Source organism: Amphibalanus amphitrite, unplaced genomic scaffold (genome assembly GCF_019059575.1).
Source record: "Amphibalanus amphitrite isolate SeventyFive unplaced genomic scaffold, NRLGWU_Aamphi_draft 000113F_arrow, whole genome shotgun sequence".
Lineage (NCBI taxonomy): Eukaryota > Metazoa > Arthropoda > Thecostraca > Balanomorpha > Balanidae > Amphibalanus > Amphibalanus amphitrite.
Genome location: NW_024881608.1, coordinates 689,746 through 706,336, shown reverse-complemented (window position 1 = coordinate 706,336; position 16,591 = coordinate 689,746). Strand labels below are relative to the sequence as shown.

Here is a 16,591-nt window from a genome sequence, read left to right as displayed (position 1 = left end):
ACAGTTTTTGCTGTTATGCACAAAATGGTATGCGCTTAGAATACAATTATTGAAGTTTAGGCGGAATGCGGCATTGCATGGCGCAGATGTTGCGCTGTTTGGGGCGTCTTTTCGAGTATTTTATGGAATAGGTTGGCACGGAATCTCGAATTAATAATCAGTTTTGTGAATAGTCGATGATTCAGAGCTGATTCAAGACTGAGTAATGCTGCCTTTTATTCCCTGAGTGGTTTTCTGGCCATTTGCATTTGAATAAGTGTGAAGCATATGCGCAGAGCCCGAGGTAGGTAACCTACCTATACCGTTTTTTTAGGGAATAAAATAATTGACAATTTAGATAAATAGTTGAGCTATGCTTTTGAGCCCTAACTCTTGTCACTTCTCATGATTTTTTAGTTGCCACCACAACACACTGAATGATAGCCTATTCATGAGTAAAAACATTGTATTATGACAGTTTGACGTTTGTGAAAAGCGAATATATCTGTGTTCACATTATCGCTTTTCACAAAAACATTGTAACTTGAACTTGCCTGACATGATTCGAGAATGATGCGTAATATTTTCATCAATATGTTATTAATGTCTATGTTTTCTCAATGTTTTCCAATGATTGCTGAATTTTTTATTTTATGGGACAAGGAGAACAATTGTTAAAAAATTGTTTTCCAATTGCTTTATTGATGTGTATTTTATTATTTGTTAGAAAAGTTGTATTGATTTAATATTTCATTCATGTGTAAGTATATCTAGTCGGCAGTCACCCATATATTCTTACCTATATAACTTGTTTAGGTCTTAGATTATAATGATGATGCCTCAGAGTGCTTTCTTAGACGTTGACATGCTAACCTAACATCATTTTTTTTTTTGTTTCAGACTTAAAAATTCAGCATGTTACCTGTGAAAGGTATGTGTTATTAGGTATTTATTAAGTTTAGAGTTCTAAATTTAACTCAGGTAGACTTGTTACCATATCTCATTGACTCCCAAGTTGAAGTTCAGCAATACCCAGTTACATTGCAAGTGTGTGACATTTGCGACCTGAGTAATATGAGGTGGTTTTGCTATTGTTTTTCTAAAAAATCATTATTTTCATAAAAACATGAAGTATTTAATGCAAAAAAAAACTCAGTATAGGTAACCAATATCACTGTCATTGTGTTGTTATTTCAGGGGTGTCTAGAGGAGCTAAAAATAAGGTCTGCAACTGGTGTCTAGAGACCAAGACATCACTCAAGTATGTTCTTCCCACTCAGACAAGCAAGAAGGACTTTTGTTCAGAGCTATGTTTGTCTGAATACAGGAAGGCTTATAACAAGGTTGGTTATGAGTAAATATGCCATTCCTTATGCCTTATAGGTGCTTAAAGTTACTTTTTACTGGTAATCTTCCAGTATATTGTCCGCAGTGGCATTGTATGAAAGGTGGCCATGGCACTTGGAAGCATTTGTAAAGTAACTGTGCTTAGTATTCCATTTGCTAGGAATTGCCCATACAATTGCTTGACAATTGTGTGCTTCAGAGGACCTGAATGGTGAAGCAGTGTCCACTGTGCGCTGCTGTATATTCTGTGTCTGTGTTACACAGCACCTGTGTGTGTGTGTGTGTGTCTGTATGTAACAGAGCACCTGTGTCCATGGTGAAGATGCATTGTGTGTTTTAGAGCGCCAGTGTTCACTGTGACATTGTATAATGTGTTTTAGAGTGCCTGTGTCCACTGTGATGATATATTGTGTGTTACAGAGCGCCTGCGTGCACTGCGATGACGTGGTGCGCGGTGAGCCGGTGCGCGAACAGACGGACGCCGGCCGCTCTCTGCTGTTCTGCTCCGCCGACTGCCGGGCCCGGCACCAGGCGGCGTCACCCTCCTCCACACTGACCGCCGGAACCGGCAACGGTACCACGCACAAACGAGGTGAGTGACGGCGGCTGGCCGGGCGGGGGGGGGGGGGGAGAGGGGGCGGGGGCGAGACATCGGGGGCACGCGGTAATGGCTGCGGATCGATATGACAGTACTTCACTTCACTGCACTAAACACAGGCATCCACTACCGATATCCGTTTGTAATCTGTACAACCGGCAGGGTAAGAATCTTCAGTAGCTTATCACACTATCCTTTGATAAAGTCGATTGTGACTTAAAATGGACACCTTTCGGTATAATATTTCAAAGTGTCTTTTCGTCATTCGGGTATTTTTTCTGGCGTGCATGATCCAGTGTTGTTGGCGAACTGAATCAACCTTTTCGTTCCTGAAAATTATGGCTCGTCAACAACCTTCTTTCTGCACATGTGCCTACGTAAGTTTGGTTGCTACCCAGCACTACAGCCTGGACTTTCCATTATATTCCATGCACCGGCGGGCCTTGACCTTCCCCTCTCTCCCCTCCCCCCTTACCACCCCTCCCCCGTTCAACGGAACAGCCAGCGGCCACTGGTGTCGCTGCAAGCTTCCGGCTTACGTGCGGCTCTGGCGGCTGATGCCGGTCTGTGTGTGATACCGCCGGGGCTGCGGCGGTGCGGCCCGGTCAGAGAGTGTGTGTCGGACTGCCGTGGCCGGTGGGGTCGCTCGCTGTGCACGCCGGTGCGAGCTGCTGTCTGTAGGGGAGGTGGGGGAGGGGTGGGGAGGCCGGGCTCCCGCAGCGGGGAGTGCGGACGCCACTCGGCTGTGACGGTGCCGACGGGTGGCCAGTGGTGTGGGCGCTGCGGCCGTGCAGCGGCACCGCTCGGTACGAACACTCAGATCATGGCGCGGGGTGTGAGGCTACGTGTGAGACGCGTCGGGGAACGGGGACACAAAGGGTGGACCTCCGAGATACTGAAGATGGCGGCAAAAATCGGTGAGACAGGGTATGTTAGACAAGTCATATCTGCCTATCTGGAACCCTGCGTACCGTTCTCATTTGCCTATTGAGCCACGCTTGTTTTATTTATTTACCGTTGTCACCAGTGTTGTTGTGATAGCGCCGCGGCTGAGTCGATGGGCCTTTGTGATGTCATTAGCCGACATTTCCTCGCGGTCCCGCTCATATGCTGGCAAAACCCTCCGATAACAGGCTGGTATCAAATCAATCAACTCTTATCGCTACAGCCTCGTTATACTGCTCACAAAGCGCTTGATGAATATCAGAGATATTGTTATCACACTTGTCAACAAGTGCACCCGTTTTAGGAGCCCATAGCTGGTTAATTGGAGCATATTAACCAATGCCTGCTCACCTGACGTGTTCTGTGATCGCCTCCCTCGCGAGTCGCGGCTGGCCGGTCGGTCGTCGCGGTGACCCCGTCTGGGTCACGTGTTGCCCCCGCGGCCGTGGACGCTCACAGCGAGTAGCGGCCACTGATTGGTCGCCTCAGGCATCAGCGTATGGATTGTTCGCTTCGGAATGTATCGGCGAAGCGGGAAACTTGCTGATTGTTTTAGACCCGCTCATTAAATTACATATGTAAGATTCCTTATTGCTAAACATACGTGTTGAGATCGTTTGGGATCGCTGTTGGGCATTGCTATGTTTGTATTCATATATTGATAGGTATATCTTTTGAACTCAATTCGGGCGTAGGTTTCTTATTATATGAGCCGAAATCCTATACTTATGGTGCTGAACCTTTGAGGTTAGCAAGGCGGCTTATTAAAACGATCACTATTAAGTACTAGGCGTTGTTATCTGACTTTTGGAACTGGCAGCTATATCAGTCGTTTTCCGTCGATGCTCTAGGTATTTCCTGATCAAATAATCTATTGTACCTTCTTGCATGGAATGTCGTCGATAAGTTTTGACTGGGAAACAATAGGGCAATAACCTTGTCTGGTCTGGAGTTCTCTTGCATTGAACAATTTAAAAAGGAAGAATGTTTTCTTCGCAAGAAGTCAAATATTGTTCGCTGTATAGAGTTGAAGAATGCGGTTTGTTCGCTGTATAGAGTTGAAGAATGCGGCATTTCGGGGCTCTTTACCTGATATCTCCGTCTTTTGTGTAGGTGTATAATGTATATGGACTCTGACCTTCCAAGTTCCAGACCATCGCTTTTTGACGAAGAATAAACATGCGTGCGTTAGCTTGTTTCTTCAACGTGAATGTTTTTTTTTTCATCGCCCAGACGACCAGGTATTCGTTGCACCACCCGCTGCTGCATTAAACCCCTTAGTCTATGCGCCTCGTCCCAGAGTATCCACGTTGCTGACCTCTGACTTTCCCATCTCCCCCTCCCGTCAGGTCACCGTCCGTCGATGGCGTCGATGGCGATCGCCGAGGCGATCCAGCAGTTCGACTGGGAAGAGTACCTGCGAGAGACAGAGAGCAAGCCGGCGCCGCAGGCGTGCTTCAAGCAGCGCCACACGCCGCCCGCCAACGAGTTCCAGCCCGACATGAAGCTGGAGGCGCTCGACCCGCGCAACGTGACCTCGACCTGCATCGCCACCGTGGTGGGCGTGCTGGGGCCGCGGCTGAGACTGCGGCTGGACGGTGGCGACAACAAGAACGACTTCTGGCGGCTGGTCGACTCGAACGAGATCCACCCGATCGGCCACTGCGAGAAGAACGACGGCATGCTCCAGCCGCCGCTCGGTGAGTCTAGTGGAGCGATAAGGACGGGACAGAGAGGGTCAGGGGCATCTGATTAGTGTTAGATGTTGAGTTCAGCTGGAGCTACCCTAGCTGTAGTTGTTACTCTCGACTTGTTACGATAGATGACATGGTCATCGGTCATGACAGTATTGCGACGAGTTGTATGACGGTGCCCAAGCTACCGCCAGCGATGACGGGCTCGACATGTGTCAGTGTCAATGACAAGTCACGGTGCAGGAATGGTGACAGCCACGGCTAGCCGGAAACAACCACTCACCACCGCCGGAAATAGCTGTTAGTTGAATAATTCATTCGCGGTGCAAAACTAGCATTTTTCGTTCATTATCAGTTGCGGAATCAGCGTGCAACAAAAACATTTTGGCATTTGACATCTAACTTACTATTCCAACAGAATCCGTCTGTCTGTGAGTGTGTGAGTGTGTCCGCCACGCCGTGTAGTGGGTTCAATTTGTTACGGCTACAGGGCAGACGGTACGGGGTAGGAGGTTGAAAGTTGCACACCTTCTAGGTGACAGAGCGGGTCAGCGCCTTTTCTAGGTTTCCACTCGCTGGGGTGCACGGTTGGCACGTGGCGCGCGCTGGAAGAACGCCAATGAAATTTTGATCGGTTCGTAGATCTTCATTGAGAGCCGGGGTCGACAAACTTTGTGGACTAAATGCATGCCGATCGGCGGCGGGTGCCTCGCATTGGCGGATGGGCAAGTTTTAATTTGAATAAAAAGTGGCGAGAGAATGTGTTGATTGTTGCTAAATGGGTGCAGTTTTTGATAGGTATTTACAAATGCACCGCGTTTGCCGCAATGCGTCACATTTGTCCCAAGGCTCCATCTTCGTCGCAAATCGCACAGTTTTGTCAAATATAGTCCGATATGGGTGCAATTTGGTGCCAAGATGCATGCTCAATCGCCGGGTGAAAATGCGCCGCGTTTGTCGCAATGCGCCACATATGCCACAAAGCGCCATTTCCGACATATACGATTAAGCGTAATGGAATGGCACGAATAGGGGCAGGGCTGGGAACACTTTAAGTCTGATATTTTAGTACTGATTGGATCCAATTATTCTGTGACCTGACATGACCCGGCGGTGTTGGTAGGGGTAGTTGTACGGGTAGTGGTAGGGGTAGGGGTAGGGGTAGTGGTAGGGGTAGTGGTAGTGGTAGTGGTAGGGGTAGTGGTAGTGGTAGGGGTAGTGGTAGTAGTAGTGGTAGGGGTAGTAGTAGGGGTAGAAGTAGGCGTAGTGGTAGGGGTAGTAGTAGGGGTAGGGGTAGGGGTAGATGTAGTGGTAGGGGTAGGGGTGGGGGTAGTGGTAGGGGTAGTGGTAGGGGTAGTGGTAGGGGTAGTGGTAGGGGTAGGGGTAGTGGTGGAGGCAAAAGCAGAACAGTGGCCCGGGCTGATCCCAGCGGACGAGAGGTGACCTATGTGACCTGGCCTGACCCAAAGTGACCGGGGCTGACCCCTTTGACCCGTCTTGACCCCATATCACCCAAATTTCATCCAACAACGCCCTCAGTTCAGGGTGTTGCCAACAGTTCTTTTTAAATTCTCTTCACATTTCCGTCCATATCTATGCTTCTAGACGACACATCGACATGAATCAAACACCATTCGAAAGCAAATTGGCTGGTGCCGCAATTTTTTCTACCACGCAGCAAAGCAAGTGGCGCAGCCGCTTGTCTATATTACTATTTGAGGAGGGTGCGTCTGTCCGTTACCGAGGTCCCGACTTGGTGGTGCTTTGCGTGGACTACAGGCCAGACCGTTGCACCTAGCCCGGTGAAATTTGCACAACTTATAGATCAAGGATGCGCGACGTGCCTTTGAGGGGTCTCAGCTCGATCGGGTCGATAGTGAGCGCGTGGCGCGTGCCCAAAAAGTGCAAATTCGCGTCATAGACTTTACATGTATAAATCGGCGTGCGAAATCGGGCGAAAACGGCTAATTTTGGCCGACACGGGTCCAGTCCCCGTGCAATATCTTGGTGACCAGGGATCCGATCGGCACGGGGAAAACAGCATCGTGTAGATAATTGAGCGGGCTGTCGAATGGTGTACGATGCAGAGGATGGCACGTGCCACGTGCACCCGTGAGGGCACTTTTGTTGAAAAAAATGCGGTTTTTGACGGATTTTGGAATTGATTTTATTTTTAGGTGACCGTTCAACGGAACGAGTTGGAACAACGCCTGTTGGCAAGAGAAATGTACCGCCTCTCATGGGAAAATTGTGAAAAGCTGATTGATCCAAATCAAGGTGGTACAAATCACGAGAGAAAATGGTGTTTGTCATTTTTGTGCCACTTTATTTATCAAAATGGTTTTGCTCCATGATCTGATATCTCAGGCAATTAAAAATGGCACCGTTGGAAAGAGCATTCAATTCTGTCCAAGATTCAGTCTTCATTTTTGCATGATGAGCAACAGTATTCTTAAAAATGTAAATGTTCCAAACCATTGCATTGTCATTTTTAGCGAAATTCATCGATGGCCCTCAAAAGACTTCACGCCAGTTTTCGAATCATTCTTAAGTAGAACGCATGATAATACGACACGGGCACCTCGATGCGATGTATCTTTTTGTTTTCTTAGAAAATGCTTGGCCGTCAAAAAGCAATCGAACGAAATGGATATCTACCAACCAAATCGACACAGACCAACCCAATACCCACGGGTCAAAAAATCCCCCCTTCGCGTTGCGGAGCACGCGGGTAACCCTAGTTTGAGGCTATTTGGCCTTTTGACAAATAGCTTCCGCAATTATTTCCCGATAGCATCACTCGAGCCGAAAATTTGTGGTGCGCTGTATCACGATTCACGTGCATGGACCTTCTCATGCGACCGTCCAAAAATAATCACTACGTTTCCGTGGTACGTCTAAAATTCGATTTAACGAAATTTCATGTGCGTTTTTCTCGGATACTATAATTCACCTTATGCAAAAAAGGAGCGTATATATGGCTTTAGCTAGCACATAATCCTGTATTTGCATTTTAAATGATATGATGGAGAAAAACTATTTTGCTAAATCGGCTTAACTTGTGCCATGATAACGTAGTCAATAATGCCTTCCTCCGGTTTTGTCACGCATTTGTAACCGCCCTTCTTCTCCCTTTCTGGCCAGGGTTCCGTATGAACGCCTCCTCGTGGCCCATGTTCCTGCTCAAGACGCTCAACGGCGCAGAGATGGCGCCCGAGAAGGCCTTCAAAAAGGAGCCGCCCACCCCGAGCAGAAACTACTTCGAGGTCGGCATGAAACTGGAGGCCGTCGACAAGAAGAATCCACAGCTCATCTGCGCGGGCACCGTCGGTACGTCGGAAAACAACACTTTATTGTCCGTTGTGATCTTGTAGCTGTTGTCAGATTCATTGGATTGACGTACCACTATGTATTGTGCTGGTGCTTGTTGTGCTCACTACCCCAGCTTAACATCTCAACTGAGGAAGGCAAGTAAGCCTATCTTGGCTTTCCCGACCCGAAGTCCACTACATCTTCCCATCCTGTCACGCGCAACGATGACTTTACAAATTCCAACCAATCTCCTTCCAAAACTGGCGCAGTGACTCACACACAATCCCTCACTGCGCTCCCCGTGATCGTTCTCAGGCGCGCTCACCTCACCACCCGACACTAACCTCGCCCGCCTCTGTCGTCCCTAGGCGCTGTGACCGGGGAGATGATCCACATCACGTTTGACGGCTGGCGCGGCGCGTTCGACTACTGGTGCCGGTACGACTCGCGCGATATATTCCCCGTCGGCTGGTGCAACCGCAGTGGACACCCCCTCCAGCCGCCCGGACAGAAAAGTAAGAGGAAGTGGGGAGATGGGCGGCTGGGGTAGCGATAAACGGCTGTGTGTTTGGGCAAAAGCGGTGGGCTGTTTGTGCTGTAGGTTGTATGTGTTTGTGCGGAAGGTTGCATCTGGCATCATACATGTGTGATAGTTTGTTTTAGGCTGTCAAAAGTTTCATGAAAAAATGAAGTAACGCATTTGAAGTTAAGGCGTAAAGGAATGGAACAGCTGTATTTAAAATTTTGGTTGATGAGAAAATTATAATACTTTTGTCGTAACATTAGCTCATTTGTGTCTCAAACCGTCGCGGAGTCTGCTTTGTCCAATGAAGCCTGAGCTGAACATGCAAACATGGCTGCTGCCATGTGCCGTTGTAAGCACGACTTACCCCCATGGCCTTACACCCGCTAACGCTCCCGCATTGTGTGCCAGCGGCGGCCGTGAGCGCGCGGTACAAGGCCGCGCGACTCAGCGCACCCCTGCCCACACCGCTCAGTACCAGCCAGAGTAACGGGGAGAGTGAGAGCGGGGCCCCGGCCCCGGCCCCGGCCCCGGCCAGCACGGCGGCGGCCGCGGCCAGCTCGCCGTCCAAACCGCCGGCCATCACCGTCACAGAGCCGGACACATCGTGTGCCGACTCCCGGGTGGCGCAGAGCTCCCCCACAGGTCAGTGGCGTGTAACGGGGGTACCGGGCGGGTCAGTGGGGTACGGCGTCACGGGCAGCGCGACTATGCTATGTGGATTTGAGTAGTTTATTGGAGATGCTACAAAATACATATTATTTTTCAGTCTGATGGGAGGGGGATTATGGGGATTATCGCAAATCACAGAAGGGAAGTTAAACTGGTTTGCCCGTATCTTGATTTACAAGGCCTATCGTGGTGTATCGCATGCGTAACTGCTACCTTACTTCCATCTCCATTTCACCTCACTCTGACCTCCCCCCCTTCCACCGCTCTGTGTCCCTGCAGTGTGTGTGTACGTGAACCACGGCTGCACGTGCGGCCCGTACCTGGACGGCTCGCGGGTCACCCAGCTCCCAGAGCGGTTCGGCCCCGGCAACCTGAACCGCGTGCTGAGGGAGTGTGTACAGGCGTGTGTGGACGCCGCTCAGAGGCCAGTGAAGGTGCTGGGTCTGTTACCGACCGGCGACGGCAAGGTGCACATCACAGGTGAGCCCGATTGAACTGGATGGGACCGGCTGTGGTGCCGTTTATTGGTGGCACGGACACTAGATTGGTTATAGGGGTGTAAAGGCAGGCTGTGGTGATGAGGCCTGTTGTTAGACCGCTGTGTCTGACTCTGCTAAGTTCGGAACTCTGGTCGAGTTGGTTAAATGGCATGTAGATGGCGCAGTTCTGTACATTGAAGCGTTGGTCCAGGCATACATTATTCCCATCAACTCTGTCTAACCTTCCCTTCTCCCTGCCGCCGCTGTCAGCCGGCTCCGGGTCTGCCAACCCTCCCACCGTGCGGCTGCCGGCCATGGAGAAGGTGACGCAGCTCTGGGCCTTCCTCGAGAACCTCGTCGAGGAGCTCATGTGCTGTGAGAACTTCTTCACGGCCCAGCCGCTGCGCGGAGGCTGCAGCAAGTGCACCAAGGCCACGCTGAAGGCGGGGGGCGGCGGGGTCACGACGCCGGCCCGCGCGGCCGCCGCCACCCGCCGCCAGACGCGCTCACCCGAACAGTCCCAGGGTGAGACACACGGGGGGAGGGGAACGGGACGGGGGGGAAGGGGGGCTGCCTGGAAAATGACTTGATGTTGCGCGTGAGTGTCGAGGGGGAGGGGCGTTCCAACATCATTGATCTTTGTAGAGTACACTTTTAATGCGTGCTTTTCTATCATTACAAGCTATCAAGACTGACAAGAAAAAAATGAAATAGTCACTAGCTGCCCATTTCAACTCACCCGTGTTACCAACGCTGACGGACAGCCTTCCCTCCTCTATCCATTACCACCTCCGCTGACCGCCTGTGTCCGGTCCGCAGAGCCTCCGGCGCCGCGGCGCGCCAACAAGCGGCGCTGGTCGTCCAATAGCTCCGACTCGCGCGCCTCGCGGCCCCGCTCCAGCACCCCCGAGACGCCGCCAGAGGAGCCGCCGCGCACCAAGGCCCGGGAGACGACCGTCTGCGAGCCGGCGCCCGCTGGTGAGAGGGGAGAGGGGAGGGAGGAAAGAATGAGAGATGGCGAGTGAAGGAGAGAATATGGAGCCTATAGGGATAGAGGGAGCTCCGGTATAGCGCCTAGGAGGAGAAGTCTGCACACGGGCTCTGGGATATGAGGGGGTCAAAGGAGGGTAATTAGCAATATTTTCAGCAAATCACAATGCCTGATCGCGTTCGCTTGATTCTGAAAAATTAATGCTCACTCATCCACGAGTATGATATGGTACGTCGACTTGAATGGTTGGAGTTAGCATAGCATCGATTACCATGCGCTAATTCTTCCCACGGTCTCGCCCTTCACTCCTCACACTGATGCCCCTGTCCTCGTGTCTCAGCTGTGTCTGAGGAGGAGGAGGCGGCCACGTCCACCTCCGAGGCGGCCTCGCGCGGCGCCCTGCTCTCCGCCGACCCCAGCACCTGGAGCATCGATGACGTCATCCACTTCATATCGCAACATGACGTCACACTGGGCCAGTACGCCGAGCTGTTCCAGAGACACGTGAGTCCCGCAGCACAGTGATGCAAATGGGGTTCACGAGTGGCCATAAATACGAAAAAGGCCCAAAATTCAAGTTCGCTTAATCGAATAAATCGTAATATGGTCAGTCAGGCAAATGTTTGGGGTGTCTGAAAAAGTATGATTTTAATGTTTTTGTCAAAACCGGCCTCGTGTATGATTGTCAGAAGTCGAGACATTTTCGATGTCGTAAAATGACTGTCAGGTACTTGAAATTCAAGTGCCGCTAGCGTGCGTTCATGTCATACAAATTGCAAAAATTATACATGAAAATGATCCCCGAAACCTGCTGCTTCTAATGCCACGTCATAAAAAGCCGTATCTATTTTGGTTTAGCGGTGAGCTAACTATTTGTAATCATGTTGCAACCGCAGTTTTTTACCAAAAATATTTGCTTTCAATTCACCTACAGCACTTCACACAGTGTGTGCCCGTTAGTGCATCATAGCATAGCATTCCCTAATCATTTCTGAGTCGCCTAGTGAAAGAATTAAGGCGCTAGCACAGGGCTGACCGGCGCTACAGAAGTTTTCGTCCGGCACGTTCGGGTGCCGCGGCGCAGCGGGCGGGGCCGGGCGGCCGCGCCGCCGCGCCGCCCGGACGCCGCGCGGCGGCACCCACCCGCCCACTGCGCGCCCACTGCAGCGCCCGACCGCCCGGACAAAAACTTCTGTAGCGCCGGTCAGCCCTGTGCTAGCACCTTAATTCTTTCACGATGCGACTCATAAATGATTAGGGAAGGCTATGGTATGGTGGACTAACGGGCACACTTTGTGTTAAGTGCTGTAGGTGAAACGAAACCATTTTTTATTAGTAAAAAACTGCGATTGCAACATGATGATAAATAGTCAGATTACCGCCAAAGCGAATGAGATACGGCTTTTTGTGACCCGGCATTAGAAGCAGAAGGCTTTGGGGATCATTTCCATGCATAATTTTGTCAATTTGTACGAAATGAACGCAAACCAGCGGCGTTTGAACTTGCGAGTGTCTGACCGTCATTTTACGACCTAGAAAATGTCACGACTTCTGACGATCATACACGAGGCCGGTTTTGACAAAAACATGAAAACAATGTGATTTCAGATGCCCCAAACATTTGTCTACTCGGCCATATCGCAATTAACTCGATTTGGTAAACTTAACTTTTGGGTATTTATGGCCACTCGTGAACCCCATTTGCATCACTGTGCGCAGTGTGTGTGTGCGTGGAGGAGGGGTCAGAGTAAGGTGTTGCTTGGGTACTGGGTAGTTTGGGATCGGGATGTTCTTGTTTTAACACGCAGCGCGAGGATGTAGTGTATTTTGCTGCATCGTCTTTGTAGGTTATTATGGCAGTATAACGTTTGCTACAGTGTGTTATGCAATTAAATGGGAGCTTCATGGACGTCCTGTTTCTCCATATGGTAGGAACTGGGAAACACATCTTGATTCTTGATATTACCCAATGCTGTTTATTTCGTGCGTTCTAACTCTGATCGCACCCGGCAGGAGATCGACGGCAAGGCGCTGCTACTGCTGAAGTCAGACATGATGATGAAATACATGGGTCTGAAGCTGGGCCCGGCGCTCAAGATCTGCAACATCATCGCCAAGATCCAGGGCGGCCGGCTGCGCCGTCACGGCTCGCTGTCGTAGGCCGGCGGCGGCGCCTGCTCCAAGTACCTGCACTGACCTCGGGGGTGAGGCGTGGTGACCTCCGGGGGGTGAGGCGGATGGCCCGGCGTCAGGCCGGTGTGAAGTCAGTTCGAGTGGAGACGGACACGGGACGTGTGTTAGTGAGTGATGCGTGTGGTGAGTGGAGGGGGGTGAAACGGTGGCCGACGGTGGTGGCTGACAGGACGTGCCGTCAGAGTGAGACACTGAGCAGCGGTGGGAGGACAGTGGGCCACAGCTCGGCGTGGTGTTACTGTGACCGCCGAGCGAGCCGCTGGAGCGACACCGACGCACCCACCACCGGACAGCGAACCAGTCCGGTGGGCAACCACCTTGTCGGCGAGGGGTCTGCCCAGCGCTGCAGTAAATATGTGACGGCGGTCTCACACCGCCGGTATTGAAACTACTGCGGTGGACTCTGGAGCCTGACCTCTGTTTGATGAGCCGTGCGGTGGTTCTCTCACGAACTCGGTCAGTATCGGTGGACGGACCGGAGTAAGGGTAAGACTGGGCGTCTGGAGCTGGTAGGTGTCGGTGCGGGGAGCCGGGTTGGAGGGCGCGGGCAGGACAGCCGCAGGTAGCGGGCTGTCCCCCTGCCCTGCTCCACCGTATCTACGAGTATACCAGCGCGCCGCCCCCGCTGTGTGCTGGGGGTTACCTGTGAGCCGGTTATCTGTGCCTTTTTGAGTTATTTTATGTGTAGTTGCACCTCAGTTACCTACCCGTTAGCGGCTGCCAGTGCCGCACTCCAGCCCACCAATAGTGATTCACTCGGACCTCTCCGCAAATGCATATATATACATTTTATTTAAGCATCTCATCCATCCTCACGCCCCGCCTCGAATGGCTGAGTCTGCACCGTTGATCCGTGTTGTAGTCTGTACTGGCGCGGGCCTCCAGATCATATACGTCAGACTTGTGCCAGCGAGCACTTTTGCCCATCGCTTCGTTTGCTTGTGCTGACGGCCGAGTCGGTATTTAGTTGCGTAGAAGCGTCTCTGTGGATGTTCTGGGATTTTCTGTTTGGTTAGTATCCGTTTACGGGTTAGACAGTAGAGCCGTTGATCCCCGGTCGCTGGCAGTCGTGCCGGGAGAAGGTACTGGTGTGGGGTTTCCGGGCTGGTTTGGTTTTCGGTGTCCAGAGTCTGCTCTGAGGGTTTGGTTAGTTTTGTGATGGACCGGCGCTGAAGAAAGTGCCGGTCGTGTTTTGAACTGTAAGACGTTCTGCCTGGACCTGATGATCGCTGTGATGAGTGCTAAACGTAAGGTAGCAGCAAGTATTCGGCCTGGGCCTGATTCCACGATTTGTGTCATCTGTTTTGAATTCGTTTTCGATGCGTCGACGGAATAATTCCTGATTTTGTGATGAAAGGTAACCATGTGATCCAAAGTGTCGACCAGAAATGGCATTGGTCGTTTTAAGCGTATCATTCTCAATGTCTTCGTTAGATCAAAAGCTGATTCGGGAGTCCTACCCTGTACGTTCGCAGTGGAGATCATGTCAAGAACACTGGTCCCTCTCATAATTCGTAAAGTAAAAAGTACAGACGCGCTTAGGTTGGGTCATAGACGTAGCGATCGTTGATAGTGAGAAGCGTCGTTATTTTTGTATGACTGTAGCGCTGATTTGGACGAGGCTGTGAGACTGAGGGAATGCCGCGATGTGGGTGTGTGCGTCACAGGATTCGCTTTGGCCGCCATATCGGGTGGCTCTGTCGCGGCGCTGTGGAGACGCGCGCCTGTTATCGTTACAAATGTGCCGGCTGTGCGCCCGTGCGCGCCTGTGTGTATGTGTGTGTGGCCGCGGTGTGCGGATCTCAGGGTGCGGGGCCGGGCCGGGCCGGGCCGGGCGGCGCCAGCAGTACAACTCACTGAGGCCGGCCGATCACACCTCAGCCGGCGCCGGCCGACGGCCCCGAGCGACCTGAACTGTACATATGTTATCGTTTGGCGAGCGCAGACAGTACAGAAATACGTTGGAGACGTAGCGGTAGCGTAGATGGCAAGACCAGCGCGGACATAGAGGCCCAGAACTATTGCAGGTGATGAAAATGAAAATAAAGGTCGATACCACCGCTCAGCGTTTTGCTGATTGAAATGCCGGTGAAGAATATATGCCAAAGGCCCCAAGGCTTCGGCTCCAATGGAGATTCGCGAGTGAGTTAGGATTCCTCGCGCGTGCGCATAGTGAGCGGGACTAATACTACAGGAACATTGCGCCATAGGGCCTTGATTGCGCCTATCTCCTGTTCCAAGAAATAAATGAGCGACGCTACCAATTTCCATGTCTGTCAATCTAGCAAGTAGCAGCAGATTGATATTTACGAATCTGCTACTGGCAGTCACAGACATTCAGCCGGACCAAAAATGCTGCTCCGGCGAGTGGCAGCCAGGGACCGCGGATTCCAATTTTCGAAGGGTGTGCAAACTGTTTTCATGGGGATGGGCCCCCTCCGCTCCCGGCTGGGCCCCTCACCAGTCAGCCCCCCCCCCCCCACACACACACACACGCACACGCCACACACCGAACCAGAAAAGATCAGTGAAACATGATGGGTGTCTCAGGGCTTTGTATCAACTGCAGAGAAAAAGTGAACTGGTGCAGTCAAGGTGCAGTGCTCGGATTATACTTGGATGGATAGTGAATTAACCCGCGCCCTTCTGTTTGACCCCCCCCCCCTCCGGTTTTTCGCATTGACACACCTTATCATACATCATTTTCGCACATGCTGTGAAAATTTCAGCCCAAGGTCGGGTCGCCAGATCACGTCAAGTGACCTCACCTCCTAAAAAAGTTCCAATGCCTGTTATAGCTATACCGAGTGACCGATCGTTTTAAAAATTTTAGCAATTGACAAATGCAACAATATGTAAAAAACCTATGTCTTGGAATTTCGATATCGATGACCTAAGGTGAGGTCAGTTTTTCAGTTTTTCGACCTCTCCATTATAGGCAAGTCAACGGGAGAAAATTGAAAATTGTCTATTTTAGACAAACGCTATTCTAAACACTTTCAAACACCAAACTGCGAGTAAAGATGTCAAGCTGAAACAGAAAATGGCACCCGTGACCCCTCGTTATGTCCCCAAGGTCATCTCAGGTCACGAAGTGTATCTAACGGTTTTTCGCTTATAACTTCTGATAGAGACATGTTGGAGCGATGAAAATGCCTTGGATGTGTTTTGTAGCGGAATAGAGTGTCTGTCGCTACGATTTAAGTTCGTTCGCGTGCTCGCTGTTAAATGTCCTTCGGGCCGCTGAATATTTGTATTCTTCTCACGCACGAGATGCACAACCGTCACCGAATAGAGGAAGACGCCGAGAGCGAGCACCGAGTTGGGCGATCATATAAAACATTCCTGAGATACAAGAGAAAGCTGGTTTGCGAGATAAAAACACTTCTTCGATTTACATATGAAATAAATTAATATACAACAATAAATGGTGACACTATGAATTCGTAAATGAATTAGAAAGTATATAAGCGGCCGTGGGAACATACGCATAGTTACTGGTCGCGACATCTACCGCAAGTAAATACAAACGCCGACTCAGCAGCAGTCTAGTGTGGCGCTGGTGAAGCGCCCGTAAGCAGTCGAGGGGGCGTTGGTGCAGCGCCCACAATGGCTCCCTCCCTAGACACGTCACCTGGCGTCAGCGAACGTGACGTGGCGGTACCGATGCGGCGGCCGGACCGCACGGCCGGACGCAGTTCGTAAAATGGGGATCGGGTCGGCAGCCGGGGTCGGCACGGCGCCGCGGTGCTGGGCCAGCCGACCGGGCGCTGGCGATGCGGCCACGGGTGGCGCTGGAGTAGCGTCATTTGGCTGCGGCGGTCCGTCAGCTGGAGGTCCGGTTTCGGGGCTGATCGG

General features: G+C 51.3%; 1 protein-coding gene across 2 annotated transcripts; it reads left to right on the top strand.

Annotated features, from left to right (window-relative positions):
- The first annotated feature begins 67 nt into the window (after positions 1-67).
- Positions 68-14,793, top strand: LOC122381082 (polycomb protein SCMH1-like). 2 transcript variants are annotated; one of them, XM_043364854.1, is made up of 13 exons: positions 68-283; positions 880-910; positions 1,177-1,322; positions 1,747-1,918; positions 4,219-4,569; positions 7,708-7,893; positions 8,244-8,390; positions 8,810-9,043; positions 9,350-9,550; positions 9,820-10,074; positions 10,369-10,527; positions 10,881-11,044; positions 12,554-14,793. In XM_043364854.1, exons 2-13 carry the CDS (start codon positions 895-897, stop codon positions 12,698-12,700), a joined length of 2,178 nt encoding a protein of 725 aa, XP_043220789.1. In that variant the 5' UTR covers positions 68-283; positions 880-894; the 3' UTR covers positions 12,701-14,793. The 2 variants fall into 2 exon arrangements, with proteins under 2 accessions (XP_043220789.1, XP_043220790.1); XM_043364855.1 differs by lacking the exons at positions 68-283; positions 880-910; positions 1,177-1,322; positions 1,747-1,918 and adding an exon at positions 2,668-2,841.
- Positions 14,794-16,591: the final 1,798 nt, after the last annotated feature.